The sequence below is a fragment of the Chiloscyllium plagiosum genome, unplaced genomic scaffold (genome assembly GCF_037043375.1).
Source record: "Chiloscyllium plagiosum isolate Xiang-an unplaced genomic scaffold, Cpla_swu_hap1 HiC_scaffold_3, whole genome shotgun sequence".
Lineage (NCBI taxonomy): Eukaryota > Metazoa > Chordata > Chondrichthyes > Orectolobiformes > Hemiscylliidae > Chiloscyllium > Chiloscyllium plagiosum.
In genome coordinates, this window is record NW_028270141.1 from 59,588,574 (window position 1) to 59,614,975 (window position 26,402).

Consider the following 26,402-nt stretch of genomic DNA (forward strand, 5'->3'; position numbering starts at 1 on the left):
ATATTAAGTCTGTTTCGCCGCAAAGTTTATATGGGAGACTTTTTATTCACATCAATGGAAGGGAGGATATTCCAACAGTGTGAACAGGTTTAGGCAATATGTTCGGACGACTTTAATCTCAAATATCTCAATTTTTGAAGCTTTTTAAATAGGATGGAATTATACAGTAACATAAAAAGGCATGAATTAATCCAGGGTAGCTTTACCCACCCTGTGCAGAGGAATCCAAGTGGCTCAGGCCTTGCTCTTTGCCTTTAGCCGCGTGAAAGTGACTTGTTTGAGAATTTATCCTATTCTCTTGCAATTGTTAGTCTCCAATATGGCCTTATTCCCAATACTGTTCCTGTAAATCAGCTCTATACCCTTTAAGGCAGTGTCTCTCAAACATTTTCCCCCACTTCAAGGCTTGGAAATTGTCATGGTTCCACTGTGAGAAGAGACAGCGTAGTGGTGATAAGTTGTGTACACATATGCTTGTGTGCAAGTGTGTGCACACATGCATGCCTGTATCTGCATGTGCGTCTTTACAAGGTGGCAATTACTGCTTGACCTTTCTATCCAAAATTTCCAGTAATACTGCCAGTTGGAGACCCAACTTTATAACCCCAGTACACCACCAGCACCTCCAAATCATGACTACATAACTATTACCCATAATAATGCTCAACAACCCCTCTTACAACTTCAGATAACTAGATCAAGTGTGTTGAATGCAAATTATGTTTGACAGTCAATGCACATTTCCTTTTCTTAACCCATATTTTCCCAAAACTGGAAATTTGAATTAATAATCTGGAATATAATCTGTTTTAAAAAAACAAATTGGACTGTAATGGTTGGGATTACAGTTTATTAAAAAAACAACGGTATTAATTTAGGATGAATATGATTTATGGTCTTGTCACAGATGACATTACAGTTAAAGTATGGAAAAAATTAAAAATTAGGTAAGGGTAAAGGTGTAATGCGGTTACTTAAGGATGGCATGCATGCAATAGTTAGGAGATCAGGATGCAGAATCAGTTTTGGAGAAAATAAGGTATTTAAGCAAAATAAGTCACGAGTGGGGTGGGCCTGTAGCTAATGTTAGAAGGCCTGTAATGTGGAACAAAAGTACACAAGATAAAATATTGAATGCTTGTAATAAAAGTAATAGCAATAATCAGAAGCACCTTTAATAAATCCAAAGAAATAAATCAGATTGGCAGCAGACTGGATGAGTCAATAAAATGCTTTCAAGATTGTTTTAGTGCAGCACATTTTGGAACCAATCAGGGGGCTTGTTAGATCAGGTGGTATCATATAATGTGACAAAGATTAAAGACCTCAAAAGTAGAGGCATCCTTGGGTATCAAATGACCACAATATGACAATTTTACATCCAATTTAAAAGGAAGTGAATTAGGGTTAAAACTAGTATTTTAAACCAAAATAAAGGAATATGAAAGCTGAGCTAGCTGACTGGTATACTAGATTAAGAGAGATAGATCAATAGATATAGTAGAAACGTATACTTCAAATTAAAGAGATAAGAATATAAAGAAGAATTATATTGGAAGGACCTAACATCAGTGGTTAACCAAAACAGTAGGGAATCAAATTTAAAGAAAAAGCATATGACGAAACAAAGGAACAGCAGGTCAGATGTTTGGTCAGAATATAAATAATAGCAGAAATATAACTTAGTTTAATCAGGAGGAAGAAGTTAGGGTACAAGAGGAATCTAACTAGGAATGTAAAATTAGTCTGCAAGAATTTCTACAGGTATTTAGAAAAAAAAAGGAAAAAAAATGTTCACTCTCTAGAAATTTAACATGAGAAATTAATAGTCGATAAGGTGGCAGATGAAGGGAACAAATATTTTGCTTCTGTCCTCACTATAAAGGATACAAAAACCATTCCAAGCTGTAAATCAGAGAGGTAGATGGGAAGTAGAAACTCAGCAAAATTATAAATCACAAGTGATACGAAGCAAACTGACACTAAACAAACTGACAGAACTGTAGACTAACTAGTCTCTAGATCTAGATGAATTTCATCCTAGGATTTTTGAAAGAGGTTGCTAATTAGGTAGTAGACACATTAATGTTAATTTTCCGATGTTCTTTAATTTAAAGAAAGGTTTTATGGGACTGGAATGTGGCAAAAAGTAGCTACTCAAGGGAAGGATGCAGAAAGCATTAAGGTAACTTAGCTTGATGTCTTCATTAACTCTTCCCAACTTCCTCAGTTGATAATAAAGATCCAAACCACTCCCCCATCCCTACATGAAGCTACACGTTTAATGAAAATGTTAACTAGATGATCAGAAACATTTAGAAGTCGATTACAAGGCTTTCTTGAGTGTAAGAAAGCAATTTAATTATCTAATAACCCTTGAAATGATAAGTGCTTTTGTGGTGCAATTGTGTAGGTACCCCAAGGCCACCTGTTTCACTGGTGTGTAATAACTTCTCGGAACAGTCAGATTAGAAAGTTGGTTAATTTAAAAACCTCCAAAAAGATAATAAAGACAATAAGCACACAGGTATAAAAACAAAAAGGGATAGTGTCCAGCTCAAAAGATGAAAACAATAAGCAGATTATAGTTCATAATGAATAATTTTATTGTCACATATTTTAATGTTGAACATTACACAGTAAAAAGCTTTTACACTATCATGACCCAGTGCCAATTTGGAGTAATGGATCCTTCTTGTACAGCTCCCACCTTCCTTGGAAGGCAACCCCATGGTCCACATATCTAAAGCCCTCCCCAATGTGGCTCCTTGGCACAACTGAACATGTGGCTACATCTCAGTTTCTAGCCTTAGTAGCACATGACACGTGGAGCAATCCTGAGATTACTACCTGAGAGGTCCTTTTTCAAACTGGTTACATGCACAAAGCCACCTGATCTATCAAAAGCAGCTCAGGTCAAAAACTGCTGTGCATTCCAAAGTTCAAATTCCTTGTTTCAAAACTTGAAAATTGTAAGTAATGTCTTTTCTCTCCAAAATATCATTCAAGTGTAGATCCAACTAAATTTTATTGACACCTGATGACCTGCACCTCCACCCTCAAACCCCACCCCTCCAAATGCAACAGGAATAGAATCCCCCGGTCCTCACCTTCCACGCCACCAACCGCCACAAAAACCGCATCATCCACCGACATTTCCACCACCTACAAACGGACCCCACCACCAGGGATACATTTCCTGCACCCACCCATATCCGCTTTCCATAAAGACTGTTCCCTCCGTGACTACCTGGTCAGGTCCACGCCCCCCCACCCCTCCTCCCAGCACTTTCCCCTGCCACTACAGGAATTGCAAAACCTGCGCCCACGCCTCCCCCCTCACCTCCATCCAATGTTTCACCTACACTTCCACAAATATCATTTATTACATCTGTTGCTCCCGATGCAGTCTCCTTTACATTGGGGAGAATGGACGCCTTCTCACAGAGCACTTCAGGGAACATTTCCATGATACCCACACCAATCAACCCCACCGCCCCATGGCCAAACATTTCAACCTCCTCCTCCCACTCTGCCGAGTACATGCAGGCCCTGGGCCTCTTCCACTGACACAACCTCACCACCCGACGCCTGCGGAAGAACGCCTCATCTTCTGCCTCGGAACCCTTCAACCCCAGGGCATCAATGTGGACTTCAGCAGTTTCCTCATCGCCCCTCACCCCACCTTACCTCAGTTCTAAACTTCCAGCTCAGCACCATCCTCATGGCCTGTCCCATCTGTCAATCTTCCTTCCCACCTATCTGCTCCACACTCCGCTCCAATATATCACATTTCCTCCATCCACCCATTGCACTCTCAACTACGAGCCCCACCTCCTCCCATTTAATTCTCCACCTGAGGCTTCCAGCCTGATGAAGGGCTCCCGCCCGAAACATCAATTTTCCTGCTCCTTGGATGCTGCCTGACCTGCTGTGCTTTTCCAGCACCACTCTAAACCTGATGAGGTGGACTAGTTTTCAGTGTACTTTAACAGAAATGTTAAACAAAACTATCTGAGCTGAAATTATTTGATATTGGTTTCCTAGAGGTTGCCTAACTTGTATGGTCATTTAATTCTTACTGCTCTCTTGTTATGAAGGCCAGCATGCTATTAGCTTTCTTCACCACCTGCTGTACCTGCATGCTTTGTACTGACATCGCTTCTGCTACATTCGCTAAATGAGACTTTTCTTTCACTTTCTCCTGGCTTATCCAAGAACTCCTATAATCCTCTTTAAAACATACCATAAAGATGTCCACTAACCACATCGCCAGCTCAGCTATCATCTTCCAAGAAATAATGACCTTCTTATTCAGCCATAGGATTGTAATTCCATTGTTACATTTTGTGCAAAAAGCAGCCCAAATCTAAGTCTTTATTTAGCTGAAGTTTAACCATGAATGAGTAGCTTTGAAATTGGTAACTGTTAAAATGGTGCTGTAAATACTGGTTAATATGATACTTTCTCTAATAGACTTCAAAAACTTCAATAAAATAGAACTACATAATTCCAACAATGGAGAACTGAAATAATGTCATGCCAGTTGTTTCAGACAACGCTACAAAATTTTAAGAATTTATAGAATCCTTACAGTATGGAAACAGGCCCTTCAGCCCAACAAGTCCACACCGACCCTCCTGAAGAGTAACCCTCCCATTTCCATTCCCCTAACTTATTACTCTACATTTACTCCAGACTAATAACATACACATCCCTGAGCACAATGGGCAATTTAGCATGGCCAATTCACCTAATCAGCATATCTTAGGACTGTGGAAGGAAACCGGAGCAGCCAGAGGAAGCCCACACAGACACAGGGACAATGTGTAAACTCCACACAGACTGTCGCCAGAGGCTGAAATTGAACCTGGATCCCTGGTTCTGAGAGGCAGCAGTGCTAACTACTGAGCCACCATGTTGCCCTCTTCCATGAAGAGATGGAACTATAGGGAATACAGGTCTACTGGTCTTTGGCATGTATAGGCAAGTGTAACTTTGTAAATCCTGTATAGTTTGGCAATTAGTAATAGAAAGCAGAACCAAATGAAAGGTTTCATTTAAACTAAAAGTTTTCCATCCTATAACAAAAAAAAAGGGCAGTTAAGAATTGTGGTGTTTATTGATAAGATAGTAAGAGTAAACTACACAAAAGTTTAGTACTTTTATTTAGTCCATATTACACTGTTGAGCAAAGAGCCAAAAATTTCAATTTTCTTCTAAATTCAGATTAAGATATTCAAGAGATTAATGTAATACTTTGGGGCCATTTAATCCATTCAAACATACATAGCATATTGCTCTTTCCTTAAGATACAGTGGACAAGTTAACAATTTAAAGCAAAGCAAAAGATCAAATGAAAACAAATAATTAAGTTTAAAGACAAAACCTGGAACGAGGTTCAAGTTTTTACAACAAAGATGTTGAGGTAGGCCGAAATCCGGGTCAGTTTGTGCACCCAACAGATTCAAAAATTATGGAAGTGTATTCAAAATCACGTAACTAATACTCGCATAGTGTTCTTAGCAAATTAAGATGTTGTAAATTAGTATGCTGTGCTATATTTTGATGAATTTATTTTTGCATCATGGGAATTAAGTCCCAAAGTTTTGGAAACATTTGTACTCACCAGAGTTAGGAATTTGAAAATATCCAATTTTGAATGTGTATGCATTCAATTAGAAATGAATAAGAGATTAAGTAATTAAAATTCCATTAGTTTCTGGCTATAAAAAGGCGATATGTTATAGATCTCTATTAGTATTGCAAGACGCTGTCTGAATTTATGTGACCATGCTCAAAGTATAAGTTAAAGGTTTTTGAATGGAAATAAAACCGGTATTATATTGGTCTCTGTGGTGCAATTTTGGTCCTTGACATATTATTTTGATATCAGAATCAGAGGATTTGAAAAGAAACAATTAAGTTTTGCACAAATCATGGGGCCATTATTATTTGTTAAATATACTGAATCAACCTGCACTCAGGATGATATTGCAAAATGTGGAAAAGTGATCATTATTGCTCAAATAACAATAAACATTTGTAGAAATTTTCAGAATACGAAGCTTAGGAATTCTATTATTAAAAGGGAGAATGAGGCCAAAGAAGCAAAACTTAAAAATTATTCTGTCTTTAACTCAGTCTCATATGATGCTTGCACTGAGTTGCAAAATTGTTACACTACAAACCATTGTTCAAACATTTTAACAGTGAAAAGACATTCATTTAAAATTGAGTGACAAAATGTTTCTTCTCAGAAGTCTTTTCAATGGTTCACCTTCAAATATTTTGAGAAGCTTTCTAAACTAAAGATTCTAATGAATGGGCTATTCATTCCTTACTCCAGTTTTGATTATTACTCATCACCTTCATCCAGGTTTGTCCTTGGCCATTAGCAAGAACCCATTTAACTGTGCCTAGTGGCAAAAAAATTGCATTCACCTTCCTTACTGTCTAATATTATGTCCCCCTCAAAAAATTGAAGCTAATATACCAATCTGTAGAATTACACAGATCCTGCTCAAATATTAACTGCTTTATTTTCTCAAATTTAAATGTCTAATGTTAACTGTTAGTAAGAGCTGAACTGAAAGTAATTTTACCACATGTGTTTCAATGAATTTAATTATGAAACATGTTGTCACCTGAAGTAAACAAATTAAAAATGAATATTCTACCCCATCATTGGCAATATCAATCAAAATCTTCAATGCCATGCCTGCTTTAAAACACATGTTTGAAAACCTACAGGTCAGTAATGCAAAACTGATTTGAGTACAACATTATACCTTATCATTAAGCAGTGAAATGATTTACAGTATGAAGAATTTATTCTGAGCTCATGGGTCCCATTCTGAAACAAAAATCTTGGCACTTTTGTACAAAAACTATTGCACCAACTTAAGGCACAGACCAGAACTAAAGAAACTGTCATTTGGTAGGCATTAGATACGCCTTATATAAAACTATTTGCAGTGTTTGAAACATGGTATTTAACATTTTCAAAAACTGATTAATACACTTGATTATTAAGCATATTGAACTGACATGTACTATTTACAGCTCAGATGATACAAGACAAAGAAAAAGGTTTAGCTAATTTTAAACAAAGAATTCATTTGGCAATATTCTTTTAAAAAGCCTTCTTGCTAAATTGGATTATAAGTTTTGTGTAAATAATTTGCCTTGTAAATTATAAATCAAAGATCAATTAACAGCTAACAAATAATGTCCATTTGTATAGACTCACCACCATGTGCACCTTGCTCCGCTCTAATCTGTGCCTCTAGGTCTTCAGGATTAATAACATCGTAATCTTCCATTTCTCCTGATGGTTTGCATTTTCCACAACAGAAGCAACAGCAACAGCAACAACAGCATCCAGTGATAATGCCACAACATACAAGAAGAGCCTGCCACATAATGTAAAAATTATTGTAGAAAAACACTCCAACTATAACATGCACTGACATTAAAAAGCAAATATAGCAACTGACCAACTTTTAACATTCATCACTGGACATTCCTTAAAAAAAAAACTATAGAGTCTGCTGGGATCAATGAGATCTCAGATCAAATATTAAACAGGTCTTCAATCAAATGTCAGGACTGCAACAAAATAAAACAGAAGGTTTTGTCACATTATGATGTTTACAGTTAAATTTCAAATTCAATCTTGATTAAAAGCATTTCAGTTTTAGGTCATTTTCTAATATTTCAAAATATTCACATTCAAACATAATTACTTTCATTAAATGATTATTGCACTGCTTTAAAAAAAATATTGCTAGTGGTATATCCAACTGTCAACATGAATTCACTGAACAAAATAATTTCAGACTTTCAAAAACCTCTGCAATGAGGTTTTGCAGGGTCATAATTAAGAAGTGCCCAAATATTTCAGTTTCATGCAATCCATCTTTCCTGACTTTGCCCACATTTCCATCTTCTATCAATTTAATTAGTCCAACTTCTTAAACTGTCCTTTCATCATCCAGTACACTTTTCTACAAAAAAGATTTTCTACAAAAAAGAATGTAAATCAGTGGAAGACAAAGGATAGGAGGAGACAGGGTGGCAGATCGCCCAAAACTTAATTTACTGCGATCTGAAATCCCACTATGTTTTGTTAGATTTGTTTTAATATCTTTTACTATAAATAACTTGATTGGACCATTTTGGGTTAACCTGTATTGATTTGAGACCATGCACAACCTCCTTCAACTTGCAACCTCTCCCCATTCTATACAGTGGCCCAAAGGTCTGCACCAAAGAGCCGACCAAGGCCACAGATTAGAGGTGTTGTCTGCCCCTGTCAGAGCTGCTATGTGTGAAAGGAAATAGCACCATGCACTGATCATAAATTATTATAAAACAAGGGATAGAAATTACAAAACTTTTCCATGACAGATACTCACTTAAGTTGGGCTCAAAAAAAAACATGAGCTATATGGTTCTGTTGACAGGAAACAAGTTACATACACATTTCTGCAACTACATTACATAATGAACAAAACAAAAACAAACAAAGCATGGAAACAAATTTAAATATCATTAATTTTATATTTGATAAACAGAATTTACACATTGGTATGAATTAATCAGTTGCAGCAAGTGATTAGGAAACTGTATGAGAGGTTGCCATTTATAGAATAGAATATATCTACTTTTGCATTCCATTTGTTATGGACCAGACCAGATATCCCTCAAAATATTTTAAAGTTAGCCGAGAAGGTAACTTCTTATTTTAAAAACAGAGATATGAAGTGAATGTTTCAGATGCGATGCAACTGGATCATACAGTCAGAGATACGCAACATGAAAGCAAACTCTTCAGGCCAACTTGCCCAGCTGACCAAATATCTTAAACAAATCTAGCCCCATTTGCCAGCATTTGGCCCATATCTCTCTCTACCTATTCATATACCTGCCCAAATGCCATCCAAACGTTGTAATTTTACCAACCTCAAACACTTCCTCTGGCAGCTCATTCCCTCTGCATAAAAAGATTGCCCCCGAAGTCCCTTTTAAATCTTTTCCTTAAACCTATGCCCTTCAGTTTTGGACCCCCCCCCCCCCCCCAGGGAAAATACCTTGTCTATTTACCCTATCCATGCCCCTCATGACTTTATAAACCTCTGTAAAGGTCACCGCTCAGTCTCAACGCTCCAGGTAAAACAAGCTTCAGCCTATTTAGTCTCTCTCTGTAGTTCAAACCCTCCAACCCTGGCAACATCCTTGTAAATCTTTTCTGAACCCTTTCAGGTTTCACAACATCTTTCCTATAGCAGGGAGACCAGAACTGCATGCAGTATTCCAAGTGACCGAGACAACGTCTTACATAGACTCAACATGATCTCCCAACTCCTATACTCAATGCACTGACCAATAAAGGCATGCAACACATATACCAAACCACTCAAAGTTAAGCAAAACACAAATTTATAGAGTCACAGAGATGTACAGCATGGAAACAGACCCTTCAGTCCAACCCGCCCATGCCGACCAGAAATCCCAACCCAATCTAGTCCCACCTGCCAGCAGCCAGCCCATATCCCTCCAAACCTTTCCTATTCATATACCCATCCAAATGCCTCTTAAAATGTTGCAATTGTACCAGTCTCCACCACATCCTCTGGCAGCTCATTCCATACACGTACCACCCTCTGTGTGAAAAAGTTGCCCCCATAGGTCTCTTTTATATCTTTCCCCTCACCCTAAACCTATGCCCTCTAGTTCTGGACTCCCTAATCCCAGGGAAAAGACTTGATCTATTTATCCTATCCATGCCCCTCATAATTTTGAGAACCTCTATAAAGGTCACCCCTCAGCCTCTGACTCTCCAGGGAAAACAGCCCCAGCCTGTTCAGCCTCTCCCTGTAGCTCAGATCCTCCAACCCTGGCAACATCTTTGTAAATCTTTTCTGAACCCTTTCAAGTTTCACAACATCTTTCTGATAGGAAGGAGACCAGAATTGAACGCAATATTCCAACAGTGGCCTAACCAATGTCCTGTACAGCCGCAACATGACCTCCCAACTCCTGTACTCAATACTCTGACCAATAAAGGAAAGCATACCAAACGCCTTCTTCACTATCCTATCCACCTGCGACTCCACTTTCAAGGAGCTATGAACCTGCACTCCAAGGTCTCTTTGTTCAGCAACACTCCCTAGGACCTTACCATTAAGTGTATAAGTCCTGCTAAGGTTTGCTTTCCCAAAATGCAGCACCTCGCATTTATCTGAATTAAACTCCATCTGCCACTTCTCAGCCCATTGGCCCATCTGATCCAGCTCCTGTTGTAATCTGAGGTAACCCTCTTCGCTGTCCACTACACCTTAATTTTGGGGTCATCTGCAAACTTACTAACTGTCACATCCAAATCATTTATGTAAATGACAAAAAGTAGAGGGTCCAGCACCGATCCTTGCGACTGGTCACAGGCCTCCAGTATGAAAAACAACCCTCTACCACCACCCTCTGTCTTCTACCTTTCAGCCAGTTCTGTATCCAAATGGCTAGTTCTCCCTGTATTCCATGAGATCTAGCCTTGCTAATCAGTCTCCCATGGGGAACCTTGAACGCCTTACTGAAGTCCATATAGATCGCATCTACTTCTCTGCCCTCAATCTTTGTTACTTCTTCAAAAATCTCAATCAAGTTTGAGAGACATGATTTCCCACGCACAAAGCCATGTTGACTATCCAGAATCAGTCCTTGCCTTTCCAAATACATGTACATCCTGTCCCTCAGGATTCCCTCCAACAACTTGCCCACCACTGAGGTCAAGCTCACCGGTCTATAGTTCCCTGGCTTGTCTTTACCGCCCTTCTTAAACAGTGGCACCACGTTTGCCAACCTCCAGTCTTCTGGCACCTCACCTGTGACTATCAATGATATAAATATCTCAGCAAGAAGCCCAGCAATCACTTCTCTAGCTTCCCACAGAGTTCTAGGGTACACCTGATCAGGTCCTGGGGATTTATCCACCTTTAACCATTTCAAGACATCCAGCACTTCCTCCTCTAATCTGGACATTTTGCAAGATATCACCATCTTTTTCCCTACAGTCTATACCTTCCATATCTTTTTCCACAGTAAATACTGATGCAAATTATTCATTTAGTATCGCCCCCATTTTCTGTGGCTCCACACAAAGGCCGTCTTGCTGATCTTTGAGGGGCCCTATTCTCTGAGAAAGTGAGGACTGCAGATGCTGGAGATCAGAGCTGAAAATGTGTTGCTGGAAAAGCGCAGCAGGTCAGGCAGCATCCAAGGAGCAGGAGAATCGACGTTTCGGCATGAGTCCTTCAGAGCTTCTTCAAGGAAGGCATCCTTGCAAGAGGATTCTCAGTAGAGATGCCCGAAACGTCGATTCTCCTGCTCCTTGGATGCTGCCTGACCTGCTGTGCTTTTCCAGCAACACATTTTCAGCGCGGGCCCTATTCTCTCCCTAGTTAACCTTTTGTCCTTCGTGTATTGGTAAAACCCCTTTGGATTCTCCTTAATTCTATTTGCCAAAGCTACCTCATGTCCCCGTTTTTCCCTCCTGATTTCCCTCTTAAGTATACTCCTACTTTCTTTATACTCTAAGGATTCACTCTATCTATCCTGTCTATACCTGACATATGCTTCCTTCTTTTTCTTAACCAAACCTTAAATTTCTTTAGTCACCCAGCATTCCCTATACCTACCAGCCTTCCCTTTCACCCTCACAGGAATATACTTTCTCTGGATTCTTGTTACCTCATTTTCCAGCCATCCCTTTACCTGTGATCATCTGCCTCCAATCAGCTTTACATAGTCAAAATACAAAAGAAAGAGGAATTTAGAATAACTATTGGAAAACTAATAATAGAGACAGTACCAATACAGACTAACTGTTCCAACATAATAACATCCCATAAACACAGCCCTTGGCAAAAGATAAATAAAATCAGACACATTTTTACAGGCAATTCTCCAATCCAGAAGGAAACAATGTCAAGAGAGATTTCAGACAATGTAGCAGCTAATATTCATTTTACTGAAGGTCTAACTCTTCTGGGACCCAATCAGCTTCTGACCACTACAGCTAAAAAACTAGAAAGCTTCATCTGTGAGAACGAGCCACTCAGCTTCCAGTGTTACAACTATTTTCAAAAACAAACCTAAAGGGCTCCTCTGATTGTTAACTTAGACCATCTCCCATAGCCACTTCAGAACCTCTGCCTTTACAACCGCTCTTCAAAAATAAAAAACCAGGACAACATAACCTTTTTAAAGTGACAACAGCCAATGTTGATGAGATCATACTTAGAATACCATGCACAATTTTGGTCGTTTATTTAAAAAGAAAGAATGTAATTTCATTAGAAATAGTTCAACATCGGCCAAAAGCTATCCATAGTAAAAGGGATCAAGTGTATCCAGTTATAAGCTTCTTTTCATTTTGATGCAGCAAAATATCATAATTTAAGTGACAGGAAACCTGAACCATTTCAGATTAGTCAAAGGGTTTTTAGAAAAAAATGGAGACAATCATTATAGATGTAAAAAGCAACACACCTTAAACCAGCATTTGTTCATCAAAAAGTAGTATTTGACACTCTCTTCTCCAAACTGTTCAGCCACATACAGTCCCATTGAACCATACTCATCATAGATGCGTTTCTTATTATCATCATTCAGAATAGCATTCGCATTGTTTATTTCCTTAAACTTTTCTGATGCATCAGGATTGTCTGGATTTTTGTCTGGGTGATACTTGAGAGCAAGCTTTCTAGTGGGAAGACAAAAATGATAACAGCTTCAAAATTACAAACTAGGTACAGACGATATCTTTGAGGGAACAATGATTAAAAATAAGTATTGAGCAAATCAGGATGCATTTGTAGAGACAGAAGGAGAGAGCAACAGAGCAAGCACATTAGACACACAACTAAATAGTGGAACAGCGGGTTCAGCTGCATGGCTAATCATTGGAAAAGCTGCAGGGGGGTGGTGCTGGGCAGTTTGCAAGTGCTTAGAGGTTCTTAAAATTTCCACAACCAGTAGTATGACACAGTCTATGAAAAAAGTGCGGAATCTAATTTATTTATAGCTCATAAGGGTGCAGGACTGAGAGCGTTGTACTTAAATGCATGAATATATTAAACAAGGCGACAGAGCTTGTAGGACAAATTGGCAGGTATGATGTTGCAGTCATCAGGCTCTAAGGGAATCAATGCTGGAATACACATCTTATCAAAAAGACAGACAGATGGCCAGAGGGGCAGGGTTGTCTCATTGTTAAGAGATGAAATTAAGTCAATAGAAAGAAGTCAGAAGTCCAGCAAGTGGGTGAATAAAAGTTGAGGAATCACAAAGGAAAAATGAAGTTGTGTGTACAGACCTCCCAGCAGCAGTCAGTTGGGGAAAAAAAAAATCAGAGGACAGAAAAGGCTTGCAATAATCATGGGACTTCAACACGCAGGTGGACTGGAAAAATCAGATTGGTAGTGAAACTGAAGGAAAGAAATTAATGGAACATGTACAAAATGATATTTTTGCAGCAGTTGTGGAACAGCCCACCAGGAAACAGGCAGTTCTGGATTTGGTAAGGTATAAAGAGAGAGCTGAAGATGACGGGATCCTTTGGGGCAATGACCACAATATGGCGGGCGGACGGGACGACCATGGCTGACAAGGGAGTCAGGGATATCCTGAAAGCAAAAGAAAAAGCATGCAATGTGGTGAAGATTAGTGGGGAACCTTTAAAAACCAGCAGAGAATAACTAAAAATGCAATACGTGGGGAGATGATAAAATTTGAGAGAAAGCAAGCAATATAAAAGATTTTAGTTTAGATATCTAAAATAGGTGAGAGAGGAAAGTTGACATCTTGATGAGATGGGCCAATGGGCTAAGGAGTGGTAGATGGAATTTAGTTTAAATAAATGTGAAGTGCCACATTTTGGAAAGGCAAATCAGGGCAGGACTTACTTAATGGCAAGGTCCTGGGAAGTGTTGCTGAATAAAGAGATCTTGGAGTGCAGGTTCATAGTTCCTCGAAAGTGGAGTTCCATTTAGATAAGATAGTGAAGGCGTCGTTTGATATCCTTTCGTTCATTGGGCAGAGCATTGAACATGGGGTTGGGAGGTCATGTTGTGGCTGTACAGTATGTTGGTTAGGTCATTTTTGGAATATTGCGTGCAATCCTGGTCTCCCTCCTATCAGAAGAATATTGTGAAACTCGAAAGGGTTCAGAAAAAAAGGATTTACAAAGGAAGTTGCCAGGTACGGAGGGATTATGCTTTGGGAGAGGCTGAATAGGCTAGGGTTATATTCCCTGGAGTGGAGGCAGGAAAGTGACCTGATGAGATTTATAAAATGCTGAAGGGCATGGATAGGGTAAACAGACAAAGTCTCTCCCCCCCCCACAATGGGGCGGGCCGGAGGTGTTCCCAGAACTAGAAGGCACAGGTTTAGGACGAGAGAGGAAAAACATTTTAGAAAGGGACCCAAGGGACAAATTAATCACACACAGGTGCATGTCTGGAATGAGCTACCAGAGGAAGTGCTGGTGGAGCCTGATATAATTACAATATTTAAAAAGGCACCTGGATGCGTATATGAGGGCTTAAGAGGGATTTGGGCCAAGTTCTGACAAATGGAACTAGATTAATTTAGGATATGTGGTTGGCGTGGACCAAAGGGTCTGTTTCCACACTTACATCTCTATGACTCTATGGACACTGGACCATTGGAAAGAGAAGGCTAGAGAAGTAGCAATGAGAACAAAGAAATGCCAAGAGGATTTGAAAAGATACTTTGCATGAATGTACTTGGCATCACAGTGGAAGACACCAACAGCATACCAAAACTTTCATAGTCAGAGGGCAGAGGTGAGTGCAGTGGCCATCACTAAGGACAAGTGCTGAGGAAGCTGAAAGGTCCGAAGGTGGATAAGTGACCCAGACTGGATAGTCAGGAAGGGTTTCAGAGGACTGGAAAATGGCTAATATAAATACTCCTCTTTAAGAAGGGAGGGAAGAATAGTCAGGGAACTTTAGGCCAGTTAATCTGACCTTGGTCATTGGTAAGATTTTAGAGTCCATGCACTTGGAAGTGCACGGTAAAATAGGGCTGAGTCAGGGGAGATCATTCTGGACAAATCTTTTACAATTGTTTGAGGAGGTAATGAGCAAATTAAATGGAAAGCCAGTGGATGTGATCTATTTGGATCTGCAGAAGACTTTGACAAGGTGCTACACAGGAGGCTGCTAAGTAACATAAGAGCCCATGGTGTCAGAGACAATGAAGTCGGCTGACTGTCATGGGGGTGGGGCGCACAGAGAGAGGGGCAGAATATTTAAACGATAAAATGCTCCTCTGATCAATGACATCAAAGTTTATAGGATAGTTATTGGGAAAAAAAACTCTCAAAGTAAATAGTCACTGCTTCAAACAATTTATAAAATAATTAATTTTTCATACCGGTATGCTTTTTTAATCTCCTCTGGTGTAGCTCCTTTCTCCAATCCTAGCGATTTGTATAAACTTTCACCTGTTCGGGACATTGTACGTTGAAGTCGCGGTGTAGACATACTGACAGCAGCTTTAAGAGAAATGCACTTTTTAATTTGAAGTGAATTTGTAGTATTTAAATATAAAACACTATCCAACATGATTGTGACAATAATCAGGCTATATGTCAGTACCTTCTTGCCTATAAAAATCAAACTATTACAATATATTCTTATGGCAACAAGGTAGACAATATTTAAAATCATTCACCGGCAAGTATCCATTTGGAAAAGGGAAGATTTTCCATTCTTGGCGTCTATCAGCGACTGAGATGTAAAGTTAGATCACAGATTAAACCAAAACTGATCTGTAGCTCCTCTAACAATCCTAAAAATGAGACAAACATCCTGACTAGGGGGTTAACCCCAAAGCACCGATATAGCATGTGCACTCACAAAACACAAACTCACTAGTATCAGTTTAGTGCTGTGCACGTGTGCTCCATTGGAACAGTCACTAATTGTCAGTTAGCTTATCCTATTTTTTACTCTGCAGATCTACGAAAGACAATTTCAAAAACAAATCTGACTAAACATCCTACATGTTGATCATCACTTAAATAGACTAGAGAGACACCAAATTATTAAGTGACCTACACAGACTCTTGACTAGAGCTATATAAAAGTCAGACATAACTGCACATTAACAGGTTAATACTGGTCAAGTTTCTAATTGACTAGTCAAATCAAAAAAGGAGACCCCTTCCATTAAGAAGATGACAATCAATCTGTGCATTCATACTCTTATCTCATGAGGGGTGCAAATGAAACAGATACTGTGTCATGTGCCAACAGCCTCTTCACTGCATCAAGCCCCCACATCTTCCTGTCTTAAATAAACAAACAACACATTTAAAGAAAAAAAAGATAAATGGGAAGACAAACTACTTTCATTACCCAATTCTTTATTTCATCAATGCAAAAGGAAAAGAAACAAAAAAAAATTGTATTTTAAAACAAAATCACACTTTGTCACATGTGGCTGGACCAATGGCAAGATATAGAAAAAAAAACATTTCAAAGAGAACAGATCCGACAGAAGAGGAACTGACAGAAGGGTTTAAGAAAAGCAGGTTTAAGAAGCACTCAAACTGTGTTAAACAACGCCAAAAGGCATAAACCACTATGCAAGCTCGATGAAGCTAACATCCTTTCGGGAAAGAAAACTACCCTTGTCGGATCTAGTCTATAGCCGAAGGGTGTGGTGCTAGAAAAGCACAGCCAGCAGAGGAGCAGAAGAGTTGATGTTTTGAGCATAAGCTCTTCACCGGCTCAAAACGTCGATTCTCCTGCTCCTCGGATGCTGCCAGCTTTTCTAGCACCACACGCTTCGACTCTGATCTACAGCATCTGCAGTGTTCACTTTATCCCAGGTCTAGTCTATGCTGTGGGTCTGGAGTCACATGATGCTGTTGAACCCTTAACTGCTCTCTGAAATGGCCAAAGCCAAAACCATTTACTTCAGAGGCAATCAGGGATGGACAACTGCACGTGTTGCCCACATCACTGGAAGTATAAATGAAATGAAAAAGGTCAGGATTCTGAACAGAACATTGCAAATAATAAAATGCTCAATAAAAATACAGGGTAGTGATTACATTAAGCACAGATTCTAATGCAGCAGAGATGAGAGTATGTTGCAATGCTGAGTGCATTGGACTACAACAAAAGAAGAACAGAGAAACATACTCCAACAAATGTGTATTTTAGACAAAGAGAGGAGACATATTTGGACAATTAATATAAAATATAATGTAAAAGTTTTATATAGAAAAAGACAAACAAAAATAATCTAGAAAAATGACAAAGCGTAGTAACTTCCAGCATACTGGAGTGTTTTTTTCAAAGTTGACTTTAGTTTGACAAAGAAGCAATCGTGAATCTTGTATTAAGCAATGAGTTTTGCCAAATATTGCAGATTGCATGTGTCAACACCACTAATCCACAGTGGAATGGAAGATGGAGGAATTTCTAACTACACCTCTACTACACACACAGTTCAAAGAGCTACTCTTTAAATAGACTGCAATTATACAGTCATCTGCTAGACAAAAACCATTGATTGTAAATTGTATCCCATCCCAAACACCAGTGGTTCAGAAGTACTTAATCTTCACGTGTGTGGCAATGACAGACAGGCATAGCAGCACATAACAATTAGACAAAATAACCACTACTGTAGATATGACTACACTGAAAAATTAGTGGAACTGGAGGCTAACAAGGCATCAATCTCTGGCTTCACATAAAATTCACTCCTGTGACAATAAGATTGCTGGTAGTTATTTTGGTTGAAGTCAGTTGAAAAGCATTTTTGATACAAAACAACTATCTTGATAGGCCCCGTCAGTATGAATGAGTTATCACATTGGCATGGGACTAACAGCAGCAAATTTCCTTCTCTAAGGGGCATCATATCCAGAAGATTTAAAGATAATCTGACAGTTTTCACTTGTTCTAGTCCCAGATTTTTGATGAAAACTGATTAAATTTCTACTGGTGGGATGGGAGCCCATGTTCTCTGGATTACCAGTTCAGAAACGTAAATATGCCACGACCATATGAATAAATCCTAAAACGCTGAAGGAAATATAAGAGGTTCTGAACACATTTGGAAACATAACCTGTGTTGGTTAAGAGTAACCAATTGTAACACCTGTATTCAAAAAAGGATAAGGAGCCAGAATACTGAAAACAAGAAAGCTGAATTTCTGTACTATTAAGCATTTAGAGGGTGTAAAACATGCTGACATTAATATTTACTTCGAAAAACACAGGTTACTTAAGAGCAGCCCCTATCAATTAGTGAAAAATCGTTTTAAAAAAATGGAGGCGCCACAAACTGGAAAAGCTGAGGTTCAGTGCTCCATGCACAAAAGTTACTGGAAGTTAGTGAACAGGTGCAAAAGCTAACTTTAAAAAGGCTAATCTAATGTCATTCTTGATTTGATGGAGTTGAGGTACAAATGGATACAAGTTTTCTACAGTTGTGCAAAAAATCTGATTTGATAATATTTGGAGCACAGCATTCAATTCTAGGTACCAGATCTTTAAAATAAAAATGGCCTTTTATTGAGTAGAATCATATTAGTTAGTGGAGTGAGATTATGAGAGCATGCTGTAAAGACTTGGCTTGCATTCCCTGAAGGGCATGAGAGAGAAGATGATTAAAGCATGATAAGGGATTGAGTTCCGGAGCCGCAATATCATGCTGTAACTATACAAAACGCTGGTGCAGCCACACTTGGAATATTGTGTACAGTTCTGTTCACAGGAAGGATGTGGAAACATTGGAAAAGGTGCAGAGGAGATTTACCAGGATATTGCCTGGTCTGGAGGGAAGGTCTTATGAGGAAAGACAGAGACTTGGGTCTGTTGTCATTGGAAAGAAGGCAGCTAAGGGGGAGGGGTGGTGGGGGGAATTTGATAAAGACATACAAGATGATCAGAGGATTAGATAGGGTAGACAGTGAAAGTCTTGTACAAGACGGCATAACTACAAATTATGGGGTGATAGATTTAAGACAGATGTCAGAGGCAAGTTCTTTACGGAGAGAGTGGTAAGGGCGTGGAATGCCCTACCTGCTAATGTAGTCAACTCAGCCACATTAGGGAGATTTAAACAATCCTTTAGATAAGCACATGGATGATTTTGGGATAGTGTAAGGGGACGAGCTGAGAATAGTTCACAGGTCGGCGCAACATCGAGGGCCGAAGGGCCTGTTCTGCGCTGTATTATTCTATGTTCTATAATGCAAAGACAGAGCAACCGTATTTTCAAGTTGAAAAGTCCTAAAATTAATGTTGTTCTATTCAAAAATGATATACAGAAGCATGCATTCACATATAGTAAACATTTGGCACATTCCCACATATCCCCTATCCCCACCCACAAGCCAAAAACCAATCAGCCAGAGGTTAAGTCAACTGAAAATTTCAAAATTAACATTGTTAACCACGTCAAAAGGTAAATTGAATAGCGATAAAGCTCAAATGTGAAGCTCCAGGGGATAAATGGCAGAGTCATTAGATTAGATTAGATTACTTACAGTGTGGAAACAGGCCCTTCGGCCCAACAAGTCCACACCGACCCGCCGAAGCGAAACCCACCCATACCCCTACATTTACCCCTTACCCAACACTACGGGCAATTTAGTATAGCCAATTCACCTGGCCCTGCACATCTTTGGACTGTGGGAGGAAACCGGAGCACCCGGAGGAAACCCACGCAGACACGGGGAGAACGTGCAAACTCCACACAGTTAGTCGCCTGAGGCGGGAATTGAACCCGGGTCTCTGGCGCTGTGAGGCAGCAGTGCTAACCACTGTGCCACCGTGCCGCCCATGTTCATGCATCATATTTGAAAAGCATACTTATGAGCCCAGGACTTACACCAGTCTTCTGAGAGAACTGGTATTTATAAAGTATCTTTTATGACCTCAGGAGGAAATATGTGGCATAATGCTCATGTCACTGTACTAACAATTCAGAAGCCCACGTTAATGCCCTGGTGACTTGGGTTCAAATAATACCTCGGCTGCTAGTGGAATTTAAATTATATTATAGATGCAGAACACAAGGCTAATTTCAGTTAGAAACCATGAAACTATCCTTGATCATTATGAAAACCTACTTCAAACACCAATGAATGCCCTTTAGTGGAGGAAACGGATGTTCTTATCTAGTTTGGCATACTTGCAACTGCAGAAGCACAACAATGTGCTTGAATCTTAATGTCCTCTGAAATGGGCTAAGAAATACCGAGGGTCGAAGGACCATAACAAACGCTACATTGGACAAACAGGCAGAAAACTAGCCACCAGGATACATGAATACCAATTAGCCACAAAACGACATGACCCTCTCTCACTAGTATCCTCACATACAGATGAGGAAGGATACCACTTCGACTGGGACAATACATCCATCCTAGGACAAGCTAAACAAAGACACGGACGAGAATTCCTAGAAGCATGGCATTCCAACTGGAACTCTACCAACAAACACATCAAGTTAGACCCCATCTACCACCCCCTGAGAAAAGGAACAGGAAGTGACTTCACCACAGAAAATGACATCACCAACCCAAAGAAACCCAAACATATAAATAGAAAGCAGGAATTTTCAGCATTGCTTCACGAGGTCCACTGAAGATGTTATCTAGTAAGGTAATGAAACGTCTGGAAATGAACCTTTCAGCACAGCGAGCAAACCTACATCCAAAATCCTTATTGCCCACAACTTGGCTGTTGCACTTCCTCCATCGCTACACTTAAAGTGCTTCATTATTCTGAGGTTATAGGAAAGAGCCATTTTTGTTCCAACTTACATCAACAAATTTATAGTGCAACAACATAAAACAACTTTGAGCCCTCAAACTATGTTTTTCATCCCCTTCCCTAAAACCAAACACTAAGCTTCATTGATTCATTTTTAATTTTGCCAACGCTAGCTAAAAGAGGAAAGAAGATTGCAGATGATTAGCTGGGTGATTAACACAGTAGTATATGTAGGCGTTAGGCCAGCTTTATTGTAATGGAATTATAATACAAAAGCAAAACATATCTAAAATGCCAAAAGATGCTAGAAATCAGAAAAAAAATTAAATTGCTGGGAAAACTCTGTAGGTCTGGCAGCATCTGTGGAGAGAAAGCAGAAATAACAGTGACTGCTCTTTAGAACTCAATATATTTAAGTCATTAAGGGTGGTAAAAGAGTTGCTAATAAAGCATACAGCATTTTAGGTTTTATTAATGGGTTACAGAATACAAGAGAAGGAAGGGTATACTGAACCTGTATGGGGCACTGCTTAGATATTAGCTGCAGTACCGTGTACAGTTCTAGGTATTACACTTTAGGATAGGTGAATGCACTGCGAGAGTGCAGAAGAGGTTTATGACAAGGTTCTAGGGATGAAACACTACAGTTATACAGATAGACTGGAGGAGATGGCATTGTTTGGCTGAAGGGATGTTTGACTGATCATCTAAAATACAGGTTCAGCATAAAATCAGGAGGCCGAATGTGGTGCTGGAAAAGCACAGGTCAGGCTGCATCCGAGAAGCAGAGAAAAAAAAATAAAAAATAAAAAAAATCGACGTTTTGGGCAAAAGCCCTTCATCGACAGTATTCAATTTTGCCTATAAAATCATGGTGTCTGGACAAAACAGACAAGTAGAAAATGTTTGTAAAAGGATCAAGAACAAGAGGTCACAGCTGTAGAGCTTTTTTTCCCCCCAAGAGAAGCAGATGCAAGATGAGAAAAACAAACTTTCACAGAGTGGGATGCAGGTTTGGAATACACTGCCTGGAAGTATGGTGGAGGTAAGTTTAACAGATGGATGACTATTTAAATAAAACAAAATGTAGGATAATGGGAAAAGTGCAAAAGTTTGACATAAATTCAAAATACTCAGGCCTGGTGTAAGACAATAGGCTGAATGGCATATTTGTGCACCAGAATTCTGTGATCTCATTCAAAAAAATGAATACTTGTGGTTACTGAACAGCCCATAATCGATGACATAAACCTCCCAGGATTATTATTAGTAGTAATACACACTGGTGATGATACATCACCTTCCTCAGGTTTGTCACCTTCACCAACCACCAACACCCCCATCTCCAAGTGGATTAATTTCCTTCTCCCTGGTACAACTCCAAACTCAACATGACTATGATAGGGTTAACCTATAGGCCTCTAATAGCCAATGGGAGTTAAAAGGAACAAATATACAAGATCATAATGGAAAAGATGCAAGAACAATAGGGTTGTTGTAGTGGGTGATTTCTAACTTCCCCAATATTGATGGGCACTCCCTTAATTCCAAAGGCTTAGATGGGACAGAATTTGTTAGGTGGGTTTCTTGAAAAAAGATATACACATAGTCTAACAAGGGAAGAGGCCACACTAGACCACACTGGCCAGGCAATCAAAGTTTCAGTGGGAACTTTTGGGAACAGTAATCAAAATTCACACATGGAACCAGAGGTAGCAGTTAAAGTCATTAATGAGTACTTCACATTGATATAGACCAAGGAAAAGGAGATGAATGATGATAAGATTAGCAAGGGGTATTCTAGGTCATGTTGGAAGGTGGTGGTGCAGGTTGACTTGAAAAACTTTAAAGTAAACAAGTCCACAGCACCTGTAGGAACTTATCCCAGGATACTGGGGGAGGCAAGGGAAGAGGTTGCTGGCACTTTGACAGAAATCTTTGCATCGCGTTCAGTCACAGATGAGGTCCCAGAAGATTGGATTAGGAATTGGCTGGCTGGAAGAAGACAGAGGGTAGTAGTTGATGGTAAAGGTTCATCTTGGAGTGCCTGATCAGCCCTACCTTCTCCATTATCATTCTCTTATTCCTCACATATGAGTAAAATGCCTTTGGGTTCTCCCTAATCCTTCTTGCCAAGCCTTTTTCATGCCTGGCTCCTGGCTCTCCTCAGTGCATTTCTGAGCTCCTTTCTAGCAAGCCTGTAATCCTCTAAAGCTGTGCTAGATCCTTGCTTCCTCCACCTGACGGAAGCCGCCTTCTGCCTTTTGACGAGAAATTCCTCTGTTCTCGTCATCCAAGGTTCCTTAATCTCACCCCTTCTTATCTGTCTCAGAGGAACAAATTTGTGCATCACTCGCAACAACTGCTCCTTAAATAGTCTCCACATATCTGCTGTGCCCTTTCTGTGGAACAATTGCTAAGGTAAATTGTTGTTTTGGTCAATTGCAGTTGTGGTCACTGTCACCAAAGTGCTCTCCCACCGCGAGACCTGACACCTGTCCTGGCTCGTTGCCGAGCACCAAATCCAAAACGGCCTCTCCCCTGTCGGTCTGTCTACATATTGAGTAAGGAAACCCTCCTGAACACAACTGACAAACACAGCTCCATCCACACCATCTGCACTTAGGAGGTTTCAGTTGATATTGGGATAGTTGAAATCACCCATAACAACAACCCTGCTACTTCTGCATTTTTCCATAATCTGCCCGCCTATGAGTTCTTCAATCTCTCTACTGCCTATTAGTTATTCAATCTCTCTCTTTGCGGATGATACGAAAGTCGGAGGAGTTGTTGACAGTGAGGAAGGATGTGGCAGGTTACAGCGGGATATAGATAAGCTGCAGAACTGGGCAGAAAAGTGGCAAATGGAGTTCAATGTAGCTAAGTGTGAGGTGATTCACTTTGGTAAGAGTAACAAAAAGATGGGGTACTCGGCTAATGGTCGGATACTTGGTAGTGTGGATGAGCAGAGGGATCTTGGTGTCCATGTACACAGATCTTTGAAAGTTGCCACCCAGGGAAATAGTGCGGTGAAGAAGGCATATGGCGTGCTGGCTTTTATTGGTAGAGGAATTGAGTTCCGGAGTCCTGAGGTCATGTTGCAGTTGTATAAGACTCTGGTGCGGCTGCATCTGGAGTATTGTGTGCAGTTTTGGTCGCCATACTATAGGAAGGATGTGGAGGCACTGGAATGGGTGCAGAGGAGGTTTACCAGGATGTTGCCTGGTATGGTAGGAATATCGTATGAGGAAAGGCTGAGGCACTTGGGGTTGTTTTCATTGGAGAAAAGAAGGTTTAGGGGTGACTTGATAGAGGTGTACAAGATGATTAGGGGTTTAGATAGGGTTGACCGTGAAAACCTTTTTCCACGTATGGAGTCAGCTATTACGAGGGGGCATAGCTTTAAATTAAGGGGTGGTAGGTATAGGACAGATGTTAAGGGTAGGTTCTTTACTCAGCGAGTCATGAGTTCATGGAATGCCCTGCCAGTAGCAGTGGTGGACTCTCCCTCTTTCTGGGCATTTAAGTGGGCATTGGATAGGCATATGGAGGATAGTGGGCTAGTGTCAGTTGGATGGGCTTGGATCGGCACAACATCGAGGGCCAAAGGGCCTGTACTGCGCTGTATTCTTCTATGTTCTATAAGACTGGAGAATTGCAAATATTGTTCCTTTAAGGTAGGCAACAGGGATGATCCAGGAAATGATGAATTGGTAAGCCTCATTGAGAACCTATTGGAGAAGATTTGTAGCGACAGATTTACTCATATTTGTAAAAGAATGGACTTCTTAGGACAGTCAGCATGGCTTTGTGTGGGGGGTGGGGGAGGAGTCTCATCTCAAACTTTTTAAAGAGTTTTTTGCAGAAGAGACAAAGATGATTGGGGATTGGCTATTTAAAAGCAAATCCACATCTGACATGGGTCGTGATATTGTTTATATAGACTTTAGTAAAGCTTATGACAAGGTCACTAATGATGGGCTGATTCAGAAGATTAAGTCACATGGGATATACAGTAAATTACAAAATTGACTTGAACATAGAAAATTGTGGAGGTCTGTTTTTCTGATTTGAGGTCGATGAGAGTGGTATTCAAAAGGAACAGTGCTGGGACCCATTGTTTGTTATATATAAATGATTTGGATGAAAATTTAGATGGTCAAATCAGTAAGTTTGCAGATGACATGAAAATTAGATTAGATTAGATTAGATTAGATTACTTACAGTGTGGAAACAGGCCCTTCGGCCCAACAAGTCCACACCGACCCGCCGAAGCGTAACCCACCCATTCCCCTACATTTACCCCTTTATCTAACACTACAGGCAATTTAGCATGGCCAATTCACCTGACGTGCACATCTTTGGACTGTGGGAGGAAACCGGAGCACCCGGAGGAAACCCACGCAGACACGGGGAGAATGTGCAAACCCCACACAGTCAGTCAGTCGCCGGAGTCGGGAATTGAACCCAGGTTTCTGGTGCTGTGAGGCAGCAGTGCTAACCACTGTGCCACTGTGGAGTTGTGAATGAGAAAGCTTGTCAAAAGGAGGCAGCAAGATTTATTAGTTCGAAAGTTGAGAGAGAAATAGAAGATGGAGTTTAATCCAGACAAGTGTGAGGTGACACATTTTGGGAGGAAGGTATACTAGAAATAGTAGGACTCTTAGAAGTATTGATATACAGAGGGATCTTGAGGTGCAAGTCCATAGCTCCCTGAAAGTCAATTGGATAAGGTGGTATAGGCAAAATTGGGCACGTTTGTGTTCATCAAGTCAGGGCATAGAGTACATACATTGGCAAGTCATGTTGCAGTTGTATTAAAGTTAGGTCACATTTGACATAGTGTGGTGACCAGAACTGTGCACAATGGGAAGGATTGGAGGCTTTGGAGAGGTTGCAAAAGGAGGTTTACGAGGTTGTTGCCTGGATTGGATTATAGTAGCTATAAGGAAAGTTTGGACAAACTTGGATTGTTTTCACTAGAACATCAGGGCAACCTGACAGAAGTATATAAACGTATGAGATGTGGATAAGGTGGATATTTATACTTTATCTTCTAGGGTGGAAATGTCAAATACAACAAGACATAAGTTTAAAATGAGAGGGAGAAAAGTTTAAATGTGATGTGCACGGCAAATTTTCTTTAAAAAAAAAGAGGGTTGAAGGTGCCTGTAACACACGGCAAGGAGAGACAATAGAAACACACATGATAACATTGTAGGCAACATGTTGGCTCAGTGTCAGGGAACCTGGGTACGATTCCAGCCTCTGGTCACTGTGTATGGAATTTGCACATTCTGCCTATGTCAGCATGGGTTTCCTCCAAGCACTGTGGTTTCCTCCCACAGTCCAAAGATTTGGTGGACTGGCCATGCTAAATAGCCCATAGTGCCCAGGTATGTGCAGGCCAGATTTATTAGCCATGGGAAATGCAGGGTTACAGAGATAGGGTAGGCAGGTGGGATGCTTTTTTTTTTAAAAGGGACAATGTGGACCCAATGGCCTACTTCCACACTAGGGATTCAGTGAACTTTTAAGGAGGCATTTAGATAGACATGAATGGGCAGAGA

At 40.1% G+C, this 26,402-nt stretch overlaps 1 protein-coding gene across 1 annotated transcript in view; it reads right to left on the reverse strand.

Annotated features, from left to right (window-relative positions):
• dnajc5ga (DnaJ (Hsp40) homolog, subfamily C, member 5 gamma a) overlaps positions 1 to 26,402 on the reverse strand; it is a 45,341-nt gene that overhangs the window by 17,964 nt on the left and 975 nt on the right. The window contains exons 2-4 of the mRNA XM_043682183.2: positions 15,464 to 15,584; positions 12,554 to 12,767; positions 7,254 to 7,416 (exon numbers count right to left, since the gene is read on the reverse strand). Of these exons, the coding sequence (XP_043538118.1) occupies positions 7,254 to 7,416; positions 12,554 to 12,767; positions 15,464 to 15,573 (487 nt within the window). The 5' untranslated portion in view covers positions 15,574 to 15,584. The remainder of the gene's footprint in view (positions 1 to 7,253; positions 7,417 to 12,553; positions 12,768 to 15,463; positions 15,585 to 26,402) is intronic.